The following is a 20,605-nucleotide window of genomic DNA, read 5'->3' as shown; positions in this document are numbered from 1 at the left end:
AAGAACAATGTACATTTGAATAAATAATTTAATTAATGCATTGTAAATGGGTGGACGATGGAACAAACTACTCCAACAATTCGCCTGACTTTTCGTGTGGTAGTTACTTATTATACAAAAGTTACATGCCCCTGGTTTCGAGGCGGAATCTTTTAGTAAGGCTGAGATTTCGCCATGCGGATTTTAAAAGATTGTGTAATCGATCCCTCATGTAAATGACTCACAGTAGTGGTCGCGTGTTTATTATTATTATTGTGGGCGCACGCTTTGTGCTTCTTGGCCTCGCGACTCACTACCGTAAGTCTTGATCAATCTTTTTTACGGTTTCAGCCTCTATACAAATTGTAAATTTCTATACTTTTATAACATTAGCGAACTTCCATAACATCACATCAAAGGAAGAATAGTGGCAGATATGTGAGGCTACAATATTGTTTGAAATATGTACTCCTGTACTAGTAGGCAAAGTAGGTATTTTGCATAGGTTCTGACTATACTATGCCCGTTACACAGTGCTACACACAGAGAACAATATACGAAGCAACTAGCCTATAGCCAATCTACTTACATCAAGGAACGGTGTGGAAATTACAGACAATTTAACTATTATTACATTAGCATGAATCAACCACCTTCTCTGTCAGTGAAAAGAAATGGGACACAAAGGAGGACAGAGTAAAGTTCATAATGCATGCATTGTATGTACTACAATAATTATGCCAAAAGGCACCTGTTTGGCTGCATGAAGTAATGTCTAACAGTAAAATCAAGCCTGTAGCTTTATCTGTTGGGTTATGTTGGTCTGAATGCATCTGAAAGTTATTTAGTTAGCCTGTGAGTAAAAAGTCTACTAATTCCACTAAATAAAACTAAAATGTCATAAAAGTATTTTAGGAGTATCTCTAAATTAAAAAAAAGCATTATTACTCCTATAGCTTTTATAAAATCCTTCTATAAAAGCCTTAATGATAAGACATGAACTGTAAAACAATGCTGGAGAGAGATAAGCTGCTAGTACATACTGTTCTAAAAAGTTCTAAAAAGTTCTCAAAATCTACCACTGTTTGAAACAGAAATTAATCACACAAAATTTAATATAAATTTATGCTTTTCTCACCTGAATATGTTACACTGCACACCAGTACAACTACTAAACAGATGAGGTCCATATCACCAATTGCTGTAATGTGAATACAAATATATAGTCATGTTATCAAAATACCCACCCTTTTCATTTTCTGAAAGGAATGGATGCATGTATGTACAAGCTTGTGGATATACTGTACCTATATACGTATCAGAACTGGTGGTTTACCCATGCATTAGGAATACATTAAATCCTGTGTTTTGGACACTATTAAAACAAGAGGGAAAGGTAAATGAAAAAATTAATGCAGATTTCAAATAGTATTATTATTATTCAATAGTGTACAAAACCTCAAGGGGGAGTATAGTAGGCTTGTGCCAATTATGCTGGCATAATTTCAAGCATACTAGGCTAGCAAAAGCATCAATCATTATGCCAGCATAATAGGATGATTTTCAAGAATTTTAATTAAAACACACAATGTGTGTGCCAAAAATACTGCACAACATGAGCACACTGCACATTATTACTGCATTTCATATCAAAAACTTTGCAGTGTTATTATTTTACTATTTTTTGACTGATTATTCACACTTTATGGAAATAAGATCAAGATAATCTAAAAGAGCAGTCACTTACTCTAATACAGCAGTCAGGAAATGCAAATATACTCTAATAAAACAGTCAGCTCTCAAGCATAATCTTAATTTTGAGAGCATAATTTTGAGCATAATAGACTGAGCACTGTTCAAAAGCATAATAGGCAATTTTCAAAGCATAATTGGCTCAAGCCTAGAGTATAGGCACAACACAAATATAAGGTGCATGTGGTGCATGCAAAGTTACAAAAGTGCGGTGTGCTAAACTAAAAATACAATTACAATGCATGATTGACTAAACTATTCTTAAACTGCTGCACAGAAGATTGGTTAACTGATTCATAGTCTAGGTTGTTCCATAGTCTGATGGCTGATGGGAAAAAAGAATGGAGGTGGCTATTAACTTTTAAATATTAGTATTTGTTAATTGGTACAAGGAAAGACAAAGTCTTACAAAACCAATCTCAATACATCTAAATAAAATCAAACCAGCGGTCATACAAAAATACATCTAATTTAGTCTTAAAGATCAGTACATTAGGTGCAGATATAATTTTGTGGGGTAAGGCGCTCCAATCATTGACGATTCTCTGTGAAAAACTATGACTTCTAATAGCAGTGTTGAAGCGATTTTTGTAAAGTTTGAGTCCATTTGATCAGGTGGGGTTGGTATTAGGGACGCTGATAAGTGTAGTTGTGATGTTTTGTGTTTGAATTGCTTGGGGTGAGGTAAAGGCTATGAGGAGTGGATAATAAATTATGAACAATTTTAAAAAATCATGGTGACTTTTCTTCTTGATTTGAGACTCTGCCATTGTAAGTTTTGTAAAAGTCCAGTTACACTTGTTGTCCATGAGTAGTTGTTATATACAAATCTAGCTGCGCGTCGTTGAATTTTCTCAATTTGGTTAGTATCTTTAAGGGTATGAGGATCCCATATTGTGCATGCATATCCAAGAATCAGTATGACCAAGGATCTGTAGCAGGAGATTTTAATGTGGGTAGGACAGTTTCTTAAATTTCTGTGTAAGAACCCCAAAGCAGAATTGACCTTTTTTGTAATGTTGGAGATATATTTTCCCCAAAGTAGCTTTTCATTGATAGTTAATCCTAGATATTGCACTGATGAGACTTGTTTTATAATTTTAGAGTCCATGTAGTAGGTTGTAACTATAGGAGAGTACTTGTTAGTGATATAGAGCAATTCACATTTATCAAAGTTGAAAAGAAGTTGCCAGTCTTTAGACCATTTAATAAGGTTGTTAATGTTTTTCTGTAAAAGGGAGCAATCTGCTTCAGAATTTATAGTACGATGCAGTAAAATATCATCGGCATATAGTTTAATCTTTGAGGAGACATTTAGGGGTATATCAAAATACAGAAAAGGTACAGGGCTAATACTGTTCCTTGGGGTATGCCAGATGTAGAGTAACTGCTAGTTCCATCTATAGTTACTGTGTGATGTCTGTTGAAAAGATAATGCTTTATCCATAACAAAAGGGAGCCACTGATTCCATAGTAAGACAGCTTGTTGCAAAGTCTATTGTGAGGCACTCTGTCAAATGCTTTTGAGAAATCTAGGAAGATACAATCAATCTGGCTGTTTTCATTTAGGCAGTTTACAAAGTCATTTATAGTAATGATTAATTGAGTTTCGCATTATTCACTAGCCTGGTGTGATGTCACATAATATAGCATTCGCTGCACTTAATTGATTTGACCATTAGAGTTGTAATATATTTAGTTTATTCATGGCTAGAAAAGTAAGTACTTTAGTAGTGTTCTTAAACGAGCTCGCATTTTCACCTTTATATGTGACCGGATCTGTGAAAAGGGGTCTATATATAGCCTTTACAATTGCATGTACTCAGCAATCCATAACTTGACTTGTGAGTATGGTACCAGCCTGAAATTTGGTCACTTTACACACATAACATAGTACTAGTCTTGGATGCAATTTTTAAGACAATAGGTTAACCAAATGATGAGTTATGACTCGTCAAACTTGGAAATTTGGAAAGACTACGAGACCCCTTTTTGCAGGTCTGGTCACATTGACGTCACTCATGTGTAGCACTGGGAATGGTATTAGGCCATTAGCACTGTAAACATATTCACTACTTTAGTTTATTCATAGCTAGTAAAGTTAAACTTGAAACGTCATTATGAGTTCATGTTCCAGCTTTCTGCATTTAATTGCACACCCACAATCAAAGCTTTCTGCATGCTCGTGTTGATACACTTACGTATGGCCTTAGCAACACCTTGTCATGTTCTTACATAATTCATAATTGAAATTCACATGGTCCCATATACACTCGTAAAGCTTCCTGTAGTTTCCCACACTTACAGGCGAGCCACCCAAGTGGAATGTATTAGTTGTAATATGGACACTTGTGATTTGACTGAAATGTACTCACTCACAATCGGGTCTTTGGCCCTCATGCTCATACATATATATCGGGCAAATCACTTGTTAATGCTTCCCTATAGAGTGACCAATGCAAAGTAGTAAGGATATTGTACATACAGTAGATGATAAAAAAATAAACATAACAATTTTTCACATCAGAAAGAAACTGAAATATAAACATAAGTGACATAAAAAATCATGATCTGTTCTATACTTTTATGATGCATGTTATTCAAGTACTTAATACTCTAATTTAATTTAGATCTTTTGATATAATGAGGTTCTAAGAAACCTCTGGAGAGATTTCCAAAAATGATTAGAGACTTGCTATATAGCAGATAGGCATCTACATATCTAGTCACCACCAAGCACACCTCACTAATGATCACACACACCTGAGTGGCATGGCAGATCTCACTAATGGTCACTGATCTGCAATGCCTCCCTCAGGGGACATAGCAGATCAGTGAGCTTTCTTTCATTTTGACCATTGGGTTGAAACCACACACATACATGTATTCTAACAACATAGAAGCTAAAACAAACATTGACAGAATGGTGGCATATGTACAACTTTGACAAACAAGAAAAGAATCACAAGCCCCAAAGCGAAAAAGTTACATTACAGATGTTTGCTAGCAGTGGTAAACACCATAGGAAATATTTACAATAGTTGAAACTGGACAAATCATGACAACATCCATAAACACTCCATACAGAACTACATCCATGGCAAGTGTGCCCAACTCCAAAAAATTCTAGTTTCTACAAGTATAATCTTAAAAAATAAGGCAATTCAATGACACATTAAAGTTTTTAATTGTAACTTAATTCAATGAAATACTGAAAATTTATCAAGGTGTTTAAATAATAGTTAGATGTCAAGAACCAGGGTTCTACAGGATTTAGAAAACTTGAAGGTCCTGGGCTGTAGTGCCCAAGCGCACTACTAAAGGCCTGAGGGTTTTCTAAATCCCGTAGAACCCAGTGGTTCTTGACGTCTAACTTATTTAGATTACAACTCGTTATTGTACCTTGAGTTGATAGCTGCTTGTAAACGAGAAATGTATCGCTAATTACTAGAAAAATCCTCTACACCTTCTCAATGTGGCTGTTGCTACCCATTTAAATGCCCATGCGTTGCCAATGTTACAAGCACATGCTATATGTTTCGAAGTACTGGACTGCAACTCATTGTTGCTGTTGTTGTGCTTTGACAGCTGCTTGTACACAAGAAATGTAGTGTTGATTAGTACAAACAAGCCCATTACACTTCCCTCTATTTCAGCACAGCTGTTGATGTTATAGGTGCGTAATTATCATATTTTGTATCGCCTCAGAGCATGGTCTCTATTGGACATAAATGTGGCTCTACGGGATTTAGAGACCACGTTTTCAGCCAATCAAATTTCTTGTGGTAGTCTAAACATGGATATTACATTGATAACTCCTGACCTTCTATGTAGCTTTGTGACTTTGTATGCCTCAGCACAACAGATTGATTTCAGTGGATTCTATTGATTATCTAATACATTGATGATTTCCTTGAGCTTTAGTGACAACTAGCATACTGTATAGCCAGACATTTTTGAGGGAGGAAACTTTTTCAATTTAGCATTACTACAATTGTGAAATGTATGGAGTTACATATTCTATTACCTTAGCAAAACAATGTAAAAATGTCCACAAACTGTTTTTAGAATTCCATGAATTTTTTAAAAAAATGCAAAAATTAGTTTCATGACAGTTTTGTCCCTGGAAATTTTTCAACTATGCGGTAGTTAGTGGCATTGAGTTACTCTAATAGAGAGTCAGGTGTGGCACTACTAGAATTCTACTGATTGGTAGCAAATAGCATAGTGACAAGTATGATGAACAAAGACACTATAGTGATAGATGATGCATACTTAGAAATTGTAATAAGAGCCATTAAAGTATTAGTATACTCCACTAGCATTTAACTGTTGTTGAGTTGTGTGATTGTTTATCTATTGCTTCTGAACCCTGTGGTGTGGATCATATCTGAGGAGTTTAAGGGCAGCTGTGTTTGCTGTTTAACTCCCTGCTGGATTGTTATTTTGCAGTTGTATCCCACTATCATTCTTGTCTGGTAGGTTTTGTTATTGTTGACTCCGTACAAGCTTGTCTTACCTTGCAGCTGTATCACAAGGTGTGTCCCTCGATTATTTGGTTTCTGGTCAATAATATTTTTTTGTAAGAAAGTAAAACCTTCATGGTCCCTAATATACAGTACTACATACCATACAGTATGATAAGTGGCTTGTAGGCAGATCAAGGGCTGCTGCCAGTGTTACAAATGCCAGTATGCAAGTGGTTGAAATATGGTTAAGCACCACCATTATAGGACATGCCATCTGGCCACTAATTACTTCAAAGGAACCAAAGAAACCATATAATATCATACTACCACCACAAACAAACCATAAATCTGCCAATACATTAAGCTAATTTAATACATCACTATATGTGACCGGGCCTACGAAAATAGGGCATGTGGGCACAAACTACACCCCGTCACATAACATGTCATATTGCAGTATTGGGATAGAATATTTTCATTCTGTAACTTGTATTGTAAAGCCAACTAAATGTTTAATAAGTGCTGAAAATTTCATGGCTACCGAGTCATGGAATACAAAGTTATGACACGTCAAAGTTTGAAAAAGTAGGCAATTTTTATGTGCCCACATGCCCTATTTTCGCAGGCCCGGTCACATATATTACTCAGCAATGAATATTGGAATACTTATGATCTAGATGGGAAGCAGTAGTTCATGCCTCATTCTGTGTTACAAACCTTTGACCCATGCACACCTCATACCCCACAAAACAGTAGTAACACTGTACTAACGCACCCATTTAGTTTTTATAAACCACTATGTTTGTGTGTGTTACAAATTAGAATACAAGTTTCATGGTATGTTATAACAATTACTAATTGATAATCAAATAATTATCGGGATAATTAATATAATTATATCATACATCACTAGTGTAATGCTGCAGAGACACTAGAAAATCCAGGTTATCTGATTTTGTGACCAAATATAGGCATTTGGTCGCTTTAACAAAATGTTCTTTTTGGCATGTGAAGCACATGAATGAGAGTTCCTGGAGTGTTACAACTGATCCTGAGCCTGTCACCTATTATCATTCCTGAATCCTTTCTCCCAAATCCAAAATGCTACCTGCATGGCTCAATAAAAAGAAGTATAAAATTACAAAGGTCTATGACTTTCCTTGACCATCTAGATGGTATCTCTCTTGATTCACAGAAAACTAAACTATTCGTGACCAAAAAATTTGCCTGAACCTTTCACATGGTCAGTGAACTTGGTAAATTTTCTGCAAAGTTGTCACAACTCTTAAGAGCACTGATCAGTACTAAACCACCTAATTACTGATGATAATTCAACCATTGCTGATTATATAATATTACAAGTATAAGGAATTGATTAGGGATCATAGAAATAAAAGTAGGGGGCCGCCTACACCTGTAGATATACTTGTGGACATTTAATTTGTCTATACCAATGACTGAATTAGATGTTAAATGTCCACTAGCATATCTGCAGGTGTAGGCGACTTCACTTGTTTCCCTATACTAGTTTGTTTACTTTTTTTTTTTGTAACCTTGTTATGACTGGTGAAATTGTACATACTGCATCAAAAAAATAAGAATAGCGCCAGAGGAAATGTTTCATCTGAATGCATGCCTCAGTTATCAATTCCTAACTTGAAAGTAAAGTAGCCATTAACCTTTGTTTTTAGCTATGTATGTTCATCCCGTTACACAGCGCTACAAATGAAGATCAGCTACAATCGATTCAGTCACCAAAAAAAAAATATGGATGATTTGTGCACCCCATCACTGATTCAAAAGTTCAGTGCTTCACTTTTAGCTATGTTCAGCCCATTACACAGCATTGCATATGAAAAACAGTAGGAGAAGCACTTCTGCAATCAATCTAGTCACCATGGAAATACGGACGACTCTATTTACAAACATAGGAAAGTCACTGCACTACTGCAAATTGACACCTTGGGCTAGAAATGGGACGCAAAGGAGGAGAAAGGTAAGTCCATGATGCATGGATCACATGTACCGTGGTATGCCAAGAGGAACCTGTTGGGCTGAAGTAACGTCGATGGCCTCAGCCATTATCAAGTTATGCTTGTCTGAAGGCATACGTAAGTCAGGCAGTCAGCAGAAAATTCCACTGAATAATTTAAATATAATACTGAATAATTTAAATATAATTTTGGAAGTGTTGCACTTTTGGGCATAGTTATACCTACCACAATACTGGAAAAGCACCATGAGACTGGTTTCTGGTCAATCTAAAGCACAAACTCCCATGATCTAATATACTATACATACCATACTGTATTGCAGGCCAATATGGTCAGACAGTTTGTCAAGTACAGAAGCCATCCATTGCACTTGTGTTGATTCTATACCAAATAATTTTCCCTTTGACTATATAAGGAAACTGGCACCAGGTTAAGGAATGCAGATAAAATCAAAGAGCTGTTAAAGGCTGATGGATACATATATTAGACAATCATTTATCACATTCCAGTTGTTCGTATACAGTTTTTAGGTGGATGGATAGGTATAAACAGTGGACTCAGGGACCAGGGATTTAAGGACCCAGGGACCCAAGGACCACGTGTTTTGTGGAATTTTTCTTGAGAATTTTACATACTTAACAATGTTTATACATTTGATACCTTTACAAGTCACAGTGGCTAGTCTCAAATAGCCTAGATCACTCTTTCTTTGTCCTGTCATCATGACGGTCCCTTGCACAATGCCTAGAAATTATAAGTTCCTTGTAAGCCACTCATTCTTCATGCCTTCAGTAACTGTAGCATTAATCAAGGGCTTGTTTCTATCAAGTCATTGTCTTCATCACATGACGTCTGTCTATCAAGCTGCATGTAGTAATTGCTCCACTGAAGTCATTTTCATGTGCACTGAACTTATTTGACTGGTGACATAATAGGCTAGCGTGTTTTTGTGCAGCACGAGTAGCCTACTGCAGGCAATTTTCAGAGGTGCTTGTTATTTCTAATCAAATTAAACACAGTGTGAACAATTGTAACAAACAGAAAGTAGGTTGGCCAAGTGAGATTAGTTACTGTGACTAGCAGATGTGTCTAGTAAAAGTACAGAATATATACCCTGTATAAACATTGCAAAGTATGTAAAAGTCCATGAAAAGTTAGGTCTCAAGAGGTCCTCTGGGACCCTGGGTCCTTGTGGGATCTCCAGTTCCCAGGTCCACTGTTTATACCTACCCCCAAATGACAGATGAAAAAAATTGAAGAAACTATATTGTATTGTATGCCTTGTGCTTGAATACATTCTTGCTAAATTAACAATGGGATTTTATATACTAGCTAAAGCACCATGGTATGGAAAATATGGCACGAGGGTGTAGCCGAGAGACAAATATAGCACGAGGCAAGGCCGAGTGCTATATTTGGCTCAAGACCATACCTGAGTCAGTACTCCATTATAAGTTTTCAAACTATTATTTGCCTGCTCACAGCCATAGTAAACAACTGCATAAAAGCATGCTTAAGCTTGTACCTTCATCTTTCAGTACTAACTTGATAGTACAATAACTTGTAAACTGACAATCACTTTACTAAGCCTGTACAATATGTAGAAAAAATAATAAAACAGAATCGACAGTAGACAGACAGGTGCAGGACCTGACCATAGATGGGTTGACGGTGATACGCCTAGAAGTGCTTTATTTTGGTCAAATTGAGTCGGGTGGGCCACTCATGGTTCCTGAATACAGTTAGTGTGCAGCATGCATAACATGCTCTTACTATAAGGGTTCTGAGGGCATGTCCCCTCCCCCCAGAAAATGGAAGCATATTAAATATCTAGTCTTGGATGTATTTTTGAGCAATAGTTAGCTACAATCTACTCATTAATAGCTGTAAGCATTCCTCATAGTATTCACTCAAACACCTGCTAGAGCAGACATCTCAAGGTACAATGTTTCACTTTGCAGAAAACAAATGTTAATGTTGTAGTAAAGTGTTAAGTAATCATTAAACATAAATAGAAGACCTTCAAATTTGCGTGACCATGATTTCTCACATGATATATACATGTGTCGTGCACATAGAGTAGGTGTAGAGTAGTATAGTGGATAGGGAGTGAAAGAGCTATAGCTGTAGCTAGTGATAACATGCTTCATAACATCCTTATATAAATGCAGGTATGAACTGAGCTACAGGGGCCTATCAATAGGACCCTGTGTGTCTCTATGGGTGTTGATCAGTTTGTGGTTATTTGGTTATGTACAATACACGGGAGCATGGCATGCTCTTACTAATTAGACTTTTCAGAATGAGAGAGCAAGTAGGCTGCTAGTACAGTATCTCAGTGCTTTAAGTGCAGACTAGTGTTCATACTGTACAGGATTATACTTAGCTGTCATACAGTATGATAGTACTGTACAGTAGGGACTACGAAGGTTTGGGCATGGTGTACGAAAAAACATCACCCATAATAAATCAACCTCACTTTTCCCTGATGATGATGAGGCAGTATTGGTTAGGTAAAACTAAGCCCAAAACAAACCTTCAGATTGAGCCGAGTCACTTTCAAAAAGTTGTTATGGAATTAAAAAACAGAATTTTCTAGTGACTGACTGACTCAATTAGTGTTGCACCGATATGAGATTTTGCCAATATTCTGATAGCTGACATCGAATCATATTTTCAAGCCGATAAATGTAGCCAATCAGATATAGCACAACATGTCTATTTTGTAGCAATTTTGTCATTGTAAAAGACCAATTTAGCTTGTTTATAGGGGTAGCCAGCGCCTATGCAAAAACCCAATATGGTGTACGAGAGTCCCAATATTAAAGTATTTCAAAAAAGATTCTGTGTTTAAAATGTATTTGTAAATACAATATAATTTAAATTTTTATCAGATGTTTTTACCTTGAGTTTTTGCTAATACTTGTGCAGGAGACACCTTGAAGGGATCAGAGGAACTTCAGAAGAGACACAGGTGTACTTTGCACGGTCAATTTGAATCGTTGTATAGAGTAATTGAACTCATGAACAGACAGAAACAACTATTTTGTACGTGGTTCTGGATTTGGGATTTCTAAATATTTAATAGGTTTCTAATTGGATTTCTCAGATAGTGTACAAGAGTCCCAAGGTATGGGCTACCACTCAGTGGCAGTATTGTTGCAACAACAGCTGACAGTACACTGAAGCAGTAATAACAACGTTGTAATATAGGAAATTTAAATCCAATGCATTTGTAAATATCATTTGGTGCACATGAGCATGTATTTCTGAATACATAAATACGATATATATCTTTATCTGCTGCTTATTCCATCATGGTGCCGATCCAATACCGATATACAAAAAAACACAGCTGATAATATGGTTTTTCCGATAACCGATCCGATTATTGGTGCAACAGTAGACTCAGTAACTGACTGATGGTTTCTTGTTGTAATTTTCTATGCTACGTCAAATCACCGCATTACAACTGGGGCCGACAGATTGGATTTGACACTATGGATTTTCCCTACTATGGGGCATTTGACATTCAGCTGTGTCAAATCCCCACTATAGCCCCATGTATGCCCAAGGGGATCGAGGGATAATCAATGCCCACACAAAAAACCCAACATGGTGTGCGAGAGTCCCAATAGTTAAGTATTTAAAAATGTTCAAAACTATTTTATAATACTGATTTCAATTTTACTATGATGCTCGAGTTTTACTTGTGCAGGAAACACCTAAGAGAGTAGCTAAGAGAGGATAGGAGGAACTACAGAAGAGGCACAGGCGTACTTATTTGATTTATTGTATAGAGCGGCTACCATAATTGAACTCATTAACAGAGAATAACCTATTTTGTATGTGGTTCGGAATTTGGGATTTCCAAATAATTATGTAGATTTCTCAGATAGTGTATGAGAGTGCCAAGACGTTAGCTACCCCTCGGGGGGAGGGATACATTGATAGGTCTATTTTTAACTAATGTTTCTGTCAATTGAGCAATGATATGTCAAACGGAAGCACATATAATATGTTACACTAGGTACACGCCCTCCTGTGACAAGCTGTATATTATCATAGATAATACACGGAATTCCAATAGAAATGTACGTATTTTGTGACGTCACGTTATTGCGTTTAAGTACTCTATTAACTATGATATTATACACGCGTCTTATATGGTTTCTCGTGCTGTTAATCATTCTGTACACTAACGAAGAAAATGAGTACCCGGCAGTTTAGTTCTGAAAAAGTTGAAGGGCCATATGGTACCCGTCCCTTCTTCAAGGCTCTTATTAAAAAGACGAAAGCTGAACTCTCTCTATAGTTGACAAAACGCTGACATAGACTCCAATGATTAAAAACGTCTTTACATACAACATACGTATAGGGTACTATAATCAAGTCTGCAAGCCGTACTGGGCAAGCTACGAATTGAAGCTACACACTTTATACTAATCAGTACACGTCACATTAATGAATACCTCGATCCTTGTTGGTGACCTTCGTCTGTTGTCAGACTTTTATCTGTTCCCCGATTGCTAGTCTCGCGATCGTATGGCCTCGATCCTGCCGGCTCACAATTTAATTAGCGCAAACAAGCGCCGTGTACAGACATCCTACGGATCACGTGATTACTATTAAACCACAAAAATGGCGTTACACCGGAACCGCTGGTTGAGTCCGTAAACGCCTATAGGCGTTTTTTGCGTTCTTATTACTGTATAAGAAGCGTCTGAAACTTCTGTCTGACACCCCTGTCTGACACTGTGAAATGGTTGATTAAGGCATAGATATACTATACACATAGGGATTGGAAACGGAACTCGCGCACTATGACATCCGTGTTTCGGTTTGCGTGTGCGGTTGCTAAGGACGATGATGGCGAGCAGGTGTGTCCGTAGTTTGTTTGTCGCTAACTTCACTTCAGGATGAAGCAGTTAAGTCTCCCAGGACAATAACAAAAGTTTGAAGAGTTTGCAAGAGCCGTATTTCGGCGAATTTTCGGTAGTGACACATTGGACGCTGGTGCATAATTTATCCAGTTTGTTTAGTGACTGATTTCAACGACCCGTGACCTTGTACTGAGTCGTATATTTGAAAGAACGGACTTTAGATGTATTCTATACCATACCATACTGTCCTGGAAGTGTGTCTGCAACTAGCTAATAGAACACTTGGTCCACCAAGCCACATTCTTCAATTCCCAGTCCAGGTCATTCTATGATTTCATAGATTTGCAGGAGGCTTGTATGGAAGCTTCAGTACTTACGTGGCATTATACTACAAAGTGGATAAACATGATTGATTGGTCCCAGTATGACTTCAGTTAATTACACAAGCCATTCACCATTGCTACAGAGTTGGCTAAAGGTAGCCGCACCAGTACAGCCAGACTGTGTTAAGTTGACATTCCTCAGGGCAGTGCATTGGGCCCTCTCTTATTTTTAATATATGTTAATGACTTACCATCTCAAGTCACCGGTGGTTTACTGCTACAGTATGCTGACGATACCACTATTATATGCAGTGCACCTACTGAGGATGATGTAGCTTCATTAACGAATAGTCAGTTGAAGTTAATTGACCAGTGGACCAGTGCTAATAAGATGACAGTGAACTACAGCAAGTCATCTGTCATGTGGTTTAGAGTGTCTAATAGAAGATTGCCACATGGTTACCCACCAATTATGATGGATGATGTTATACTATCTGTGGTGCCCAAACAGAAATACCTTGGTCTGATATTTGATGAGCGTTTACCATGGTATTACCATGTCTCAAAAGTGTGTAAATCCATGTCATACTATCTGCATTTGCTTTGTAAACATCGGCATGTCCTTACAGATGACTTCTTGAAAACTCTCGCAGAAAGTTTAGTTTTTTCTCACTTGATCTATTGCCTGCCTGTGTGGGGTCCTTCATTGCCACATTGTTCATTTGAACGCATCAAACGTATGCAGAACCGTGCTGTCCGTTTGTGTAGATGTCTTCACAAGTATGACCATGTTAGTCATCATTACCACTCATTGAACTGGTTACCTTTTGAACTATTAGTCCAGTATTGCTCTCTTTGTGCTCTGCATAGAATGTTCAAGTACCAACGTTTACCATTAGATCCACCAATTGTGTTTGGTAGTACACACTCCTACCATACTAGAACTTTTGCAATTTTTGCTCAGCTGATGCGATGTCGATTGTCTTTTGCATTAAAACATTTTAGATATAAGTCAACTATAGTATGTTCACATTGAGCTGAACCCTCAAAAACATTTAATAACTCATGGATGCAATTACACACGATCCTGAAATTTGGCTCATTTGTAGTACTGCTTGACCCGCTAAAAATGTTTCAAAATCTTTTTGTTCAAATGTTTGACATAACATTTATGGCCAATCAAAATTTTCACAATACATTTCCTATGGGGAAGCCATATAAATACAGTGTCCATTACAGCCCTTTCCCAAAATTGTAATGGAGCCAAACTGTACGTGTCTGTTGTTGACACCTTTGCTGTTACCAATAATCATCTGGTTGACTGAAATGTTAACTCTGATGAGAAAAAATCCACTTTTAATTTTTAGCCATTTTTCAGGATTCAGCTCAACGTGAACATACTATATGTGGTGGAATGCAGGAAATGGTGATGGCAAGAGATTTTTCTGGTGAACTGTTTTTATGTTTATTGTCAGTTACTTAATTGATTTTGTAATTATTTTCTGTATGTTTTGTGTTGTATTCTTGTGGTTGTATCATGTGTCATGTACTATATACCATAATGTATGTGTGTTTGTAGTGTTTTTTTTTGTGTGTACTCAACCAGGGAAGAACGGCTGGTGCCGACTGATTTTGAGTTTAAATTATAAATCAAATCAAATCGACAATCCCTCACACTAACTAACAAAGAAACCATACACTTTGAATATTTTAACTGTACAGTAGTAATATGTGTATGTTGAATTACGTGTGCAATGTAGCTAGCTATAAGTGTTTATGTCACTTCTTTTGAAAGTACACGTACTGTTTAAACATATAATTTGGTAGTGCATCTTGAGCTCTTGCTTGTTGGTCATCAGTACACTGTCATTTGGTGTTCTTTGATGGATGTCTAATCATGTGGCTTGGATGATTTCTTCAAAATTTTGTGTCTTATTAGAAGATTCTGTCTTTCATCCCCGTGCCATACAGCTTTGGTTTCAGAGCAATCCAACACACACTTTACACCCCCCAAGTGTGGTAGTAGTTGATGGTATGGTAAATTGATATCTAGTATTGGTCATGGGCCTACTAAAAGTCCACAAGTGTAAAGTGGTAAGCAGTAATTTTATACAATATGACAATTGACACAATAACTCCAAGTTGCCTATTACACTACACACTTGATATAGATTTCAAAACAAAGCTACCTAAGCTGCTTCCCAACACAGAGAATCTGTGAAAAGTCTACAAAAATGAGACGGTGTGGCCATAACATAATTCGCTTACCTCTTGACATGCTGGTGGCTTGTTTATTACGAACAACAGCCTCTTGTGGTTGCACACGCATTCCTGTTATTGTGTACAAGGCTAGGTTAACCAATTCGTCAAGTTAAAAGTTGACAAATTGCTAATAGTTGGCAAATAAAGCCATTAGAAATAATATCGCGCTCGTAACTATGGACAGTATCTATGGCGACTAACTAGCGCAAGCGAAACATGGATGATTTTCGAGCTCGTTACGTCACATTAGGAATTTGTACAGAGACGTCACGTGAGTTACTTCCGTTTCCAATCCCGTTGTAAAGTTTAGTATATCTATGATTAAGGCAAGGATGAAGGCATATGACAGGTAAACTTTAAAGATATTAAATGTGTGCACTCACACACCAAATACATACACCACTGCAATTTCTACACCTTTGAACAGAGCATGTTCAGCCTTGACATCCTGGTGGCCAACATTGAAGCTTAGCAACTATTAGTGCAATGACATGTAATACAGAGCGTGCATTGATTTTGGGGTTATGCAGTTGGCAATGTAATTTTGTACAGGCAAAAACTTTAACAGGAATAACAATCAACTGTACTCACAAAATAATTGGGCCATTCAACATGCAATTAATTCTAGTACCAGTACTGGTTTCAGGGTACTGGGGGGCTTACATGTGTAGTAGGTTGGGTTCATTTGAGAAGTCGTGTGATTTTGTATGACCACTTAACGATAAGGTGATGTTTAATTGCAATCAGCTAGTCTAACAGTTCATTACTGATCCAAATGTCAGTTGATCAGTTCACCCACAACAAGCCAATTGTCACTTTAGGGAATTAGCAAATGGCCAAGTTAATTTGAATATGCACTCAGCACCTGTACACTCTATTTGTAAAGTCTACGTACTAAGTGGCTGAACCATATATTTTATGGATAACTGTGGCCACTGGGTATTGGATATGCAGAGGAGGTAGGACATGACATCATAATAATTGTGTGATGTGGACCATACTGTACATTTTGCCAATATAATGTAGTTCTAGTTCACCTTAAAGTTTAGTGTTGTAATTGTCAAAAATGATAATTTACTAATGTAGAAATTGTTTTATCTACTGAGCTTTATTAAGCTCCAGTGATCTTATGGTGAGTTTTGCAATAGCGCATCATTCAGACTTGTGTAATTGCTCATTATACTAGTTACTGTTAAGAGTTAATGTAATCGACCTGGGAGTCTACAATGATGCTAGAAGCTTGGTACATTAGTTTTCCGTTATATAATTGTCATCAGAATTCAATTAAATTATGTAACTTTTCACTGAAATCACATGCATTGTGACATCATGTCCTACCCCCCTGTTAGACATGTGTGTGGGAGTTCCACTACAAGTGTGGCAGACTTTTCCATCACAAGGGATCTCGTCCTGCACCAGTGATACTGTGTCAGGTTATGGTTGTGCCAGGTCCAGTTCTTCAGATCCATTATACGCAGCTATTGTCGACTGACAGGCCGTTCAGGGTGTGCGCGCAATCGAAAGGTTGCAGTGCTTGGTTATGCCCAGTTTCTGTTGTTGTTTCCTTTAGCAAGAAAGTTAACTCACATTGCTCCAGTATATCCAACTGTATAATAGGGGACCTGGTGTCAACTGGAGAAGTAGCCTACCCAGCTGTAACATCAATGGGTACCTGAGGAAGCAAATACCAACCGTTCATGCCTCACATACAGGTGAAGGCCAAGGTGGGACTTCATACATGCACCTTCACTTATGAGACATTGTATAGCCTCCTGCAATCCCCTGGAGGATATGCCAGCACTGACTCCTAGCACCTGAGTAATGCACTCTGGGTAGGGGTGACCATACCAACATGGTAGCCAACTTTGCTTTGTGTAGTGTAGTGTGTGTGTGTGTGTGTGTGGGTGCATGTGTGTGAGATAGAGGCAGCATGCACAAGTGGTTAAATATCGAAAGGTTCCAATTGCTGTTGCTTCCTTCAACAAGAAACTTCTCACATTGCTGTAGTTTACTCAACTGTTAAATGGGGCCTAGAAGGATTTACCTGTACAAGCTCAACGCACAGGTAGTATAATCCATGTAATTTAAATGTATAGGATAGCAGTATTGTGATCCTATTGTAATATTTATTAAGATCCTGGTGAAGATAAGTTGTATTAGGGCTTTTTTTGGAAATGCTCTACCAGCCGCTCCATAGGCCTTTCGCTGGAATCACCCTTGGCTTGGTTACCGTAGCACAGATTTTTGGGGGGGGAGGGGTTGGAAAGTTCTGAACATAGTGGTCCTTTCATCAAAGTGTGGATTGGTTGCTATGAAACACATTTTGTGACTTTTGTAAGTATTTAACATTTCTCTGATGTAGACGCCTTTGAATTATGTTCCAATGGAGTTCCACTGGTCATCGTATTTCCAAGTATTTGAGGATATATCCCAAATTATTTAGGATATATACCGGTGTTTAGAAGTTCACAATTAATAATTATTAGTTACGAATTTAGCAAATGATTGTGCTGACATTAGGTATTACATTACAGTGAAAATTAATTGTACAAATACATTATAATAGTGCAAAATGTTGATGGCCTTCTTATCCGGCCTGTGTTTTTTGGGGGTGGGGTGCCACATGTTGTTCTGTTCGACTGTAGTTTCCTCTTTTGTATGTCTGTTTTACTTTAGTCTTTCCTCATTGGCCATAGTCAGTGTCTCCCTGAAGTGGGTGATGGCATTGGCTGGATCAAGTCTCTTCATTGTGGCCAGGGATTCACTGGTGAGCTTCCTGATGTGACTATCACATTTTTTGATTAGTTTGGTTAGATGCTCCATGATAGTTGCGGCTAGATCTTGTTCAGCCGTAGTCAATTTTTGTATCCACTTGGGGGTGAATTCCCTGTCGTCTTTGTACATGATATTTGGCTCAATTTTTCCATGTGGCACACTGCCACGGGCCAGTGCCATCCTGATTGCCTCACTGCTGTATGTCTCTTTGCCTTGTTGACCTGGCTAGTTGAAACCTAATTTTCACTAGTTCTTTCTCCAGCTGGAGCTGGTTCTCCTGTTCAATAGATGTTGAGTTGGTTGTTGGCTGCTCATCAGTGATGAGTTGTGTTAATAATAGATCATCATCATTATCTCTGCCATTCCCACTTGTCATCTGGCTACTGCTGCCACTTGTCATCTGGCTACTGCTGCCACTTGTCATCTGGCTACTGCTGCCGTTTGATGATTTTTTTTGTACATGCACATTAGTGAATTTGTAAGTTTTCTATTAATTTTTCTTCTGCATTATTCAGGAATGTATCAATTGTGGCTTTAAAAAATTATGGTCTGATCCTATGGTGGCTATACAATGTAGCTACTTGAATGGAATGTACGTGTGTGTGTGTGTGTGTGTGTGTGTGTGTGTGTGTGTGTGTGTGTGTGTGTGTGTGTGTGTGTGTCGGTGTCACATGTTGTAATTTGTATGCCTCCAATGGTTGTTATTCTTGTGCTTAAGGTTGAATGGTTAGCTAGTTAGTTGGATAACTAGCTCAATGTTATTGTTCCTCTTTTTCTCTAGCTATGCGTGTCAATGCTGGCGTCAACCACTGGGGTGGGATTACTACAGCTCACTTGTCATCCGTGGAGTGGTGTTGGATTTTTCATGGAATATTTGGGGATCAAGTGAGCTCATGTGTAATTACAGATTTTTTGTTTTTGTTATTATCATTCCGTGGTGATGAGGGGTTACTGCTATCAGTGCTGTTGGTAGAGTAGGTGTCTGGTCTCCTTGTCCTTTTCTATCCAGTTGAGACCTTGTGGGTAGACACATTTTAGTCTGTTTATACATAAATTCTAATGTTAGATCTATTCGTTGCTGGGGTCTATCTCACGTATTATTTGTACTCTCATGTTGTTTGCATTCTCCTTTTCTGGTATTTGAGTTGTTAGTACAAAATGAGTCAGATTGTTCAGTGATTTGTTGTCCCAATTTTGTTAGTTGTGTGTTTGTATTGAGGATGTATATGCATATCAATTTGATGTGTGTTTGTATTTAATTTCTTGTAGTGCTCATTGATGAGCCGGTGGAGTGGTGTTTACACACATGTTGGAGGTCGTCAGAGAGTGACTTGTCCATACTGTGGATAATTTTCATACAGTTGTTTTTGTATCCGTGCATTAGTTTTGTAATGCATGGCAAGACACTTGAAATTTATCAAATGTATATCTTCTATAGTTTCTATTATTTTGGTAGTCTATATTTCAATATTTATTGGAGCTGAATTGTGTTGTAGTGTAATATGGGTGGCATTGACCAGAGATACAGTTGGCTGGTTGCTGGGAGTAGGGGCTCCTGTTTGGGGAATTTACCAACTTGGCAACCGTCATTCGGTGTGATTGGCTTGTGGAGCAGATCATCATTGGACATGTTGCCTAATACCGTTTCTAATATCTCGGCCGTCTGGGGTAGCTTGTCAAAGTGTGTGTGAGTGTGTGATGGGGGGGAGGACCCTACGGGCTGGTTGTTGTGATGTAGGGTTATCCCGATGCTGGATGTAGTTTGTGCTGACATGCTCTATTCTTGCAGGCTTGGTCAGTCGTTGGCAATGAAAATTTGCTAAGGATAAATGGCATTTTCTGGTTGATACAAAAAGCATACTATACTATTTCTAAGGAGATTGATGTTGGCATGCCCCCACAGAAACTTTAAAAGCAGCATTTATTTGTTGATCCTCTAATCCAATCATTCACTGTCGCTTTAGCACAGGAAACAACCACTGTAGTTTGACTGTTCTACATAATTGGACACCATTTCATCATGTTTGTAACTTCTGATCTTTCGCAGTATGTCATTATTGAGCAATCAAATATTTAATAGAAATATCTGTAATGTTAACAATTTTAAAATCTGATTTATAAACCATCAGCAATACTTTCATACCCATAGCATAATTCAACCAGAGGCT

At 37.7% G+C, this 20,605-nt stretch overlaps 1 protein-coding gene and 1 long non-coding RNA gene across 3 annotated transcripts in view; one reads left to right on the top strand and one right to left on the bottom strand.

Moving 5' to 3' along the window:
- LOC136257625 (uncharacterized) overlaps nt 1–20,605 on the bottom strand; it is a 194,532-nt gene that overhangs the window by 43,230 nt on the left and 130,697 nt on the right. Inside the window, exons 1-2 of one of the 2 annotated variants that reach the window (XM_066050879.1) lie at nt 12,667–12,746; nt 1,118–1,180 (exon numbers count right to left, since the gene is read on the bottom strand). In XM_066050879.1, the coding sequence (XP_065906951.1) occupies nt 1,118–1,169 (52 nt within the window). In that variant the 5' untranslated portion in view covers nt 1,170–1,180; nt 12,667–12,746. Of the gene's footprint in view, nt 1–1,117; nt 1,181–12,666; nt 12,747–20,605 lie in introns of those variants that run through there. The other variant, XM_066050878.1, reaches the window with a different exon arrangement.
- Nucleotides 12,837–19,922, top strand: LOC136258593 (uncharacterized). Its single transcript, XR_010702873.1, has 4 exons — nt 12,837–12,969; nt 15,989–16,011; nt 19,219–19,322; nt 19,707–19,922. It is a non-coding gene; the product is annotated as an uncharacterized lncRNA (long non-coding RNA).

Source organism: Dysidea avara, chromosome 6, assembly GCF_963678975.1.
Source record: "Dysidea avara chromosome 6, odDysAvar1.4, whole genome shotgun sequence".
Taxonomy (NCBI): Eukaryota; Metazoa; Porifera; class Demospongiae; order Dictyoceratida; family Dysideidae; genus Dysidea; species Dysidea avara.
Note: the sequence above shows the minus strand (reverse complement) of the source record. Positions and strands in the feature narration are given on the sequence as shown.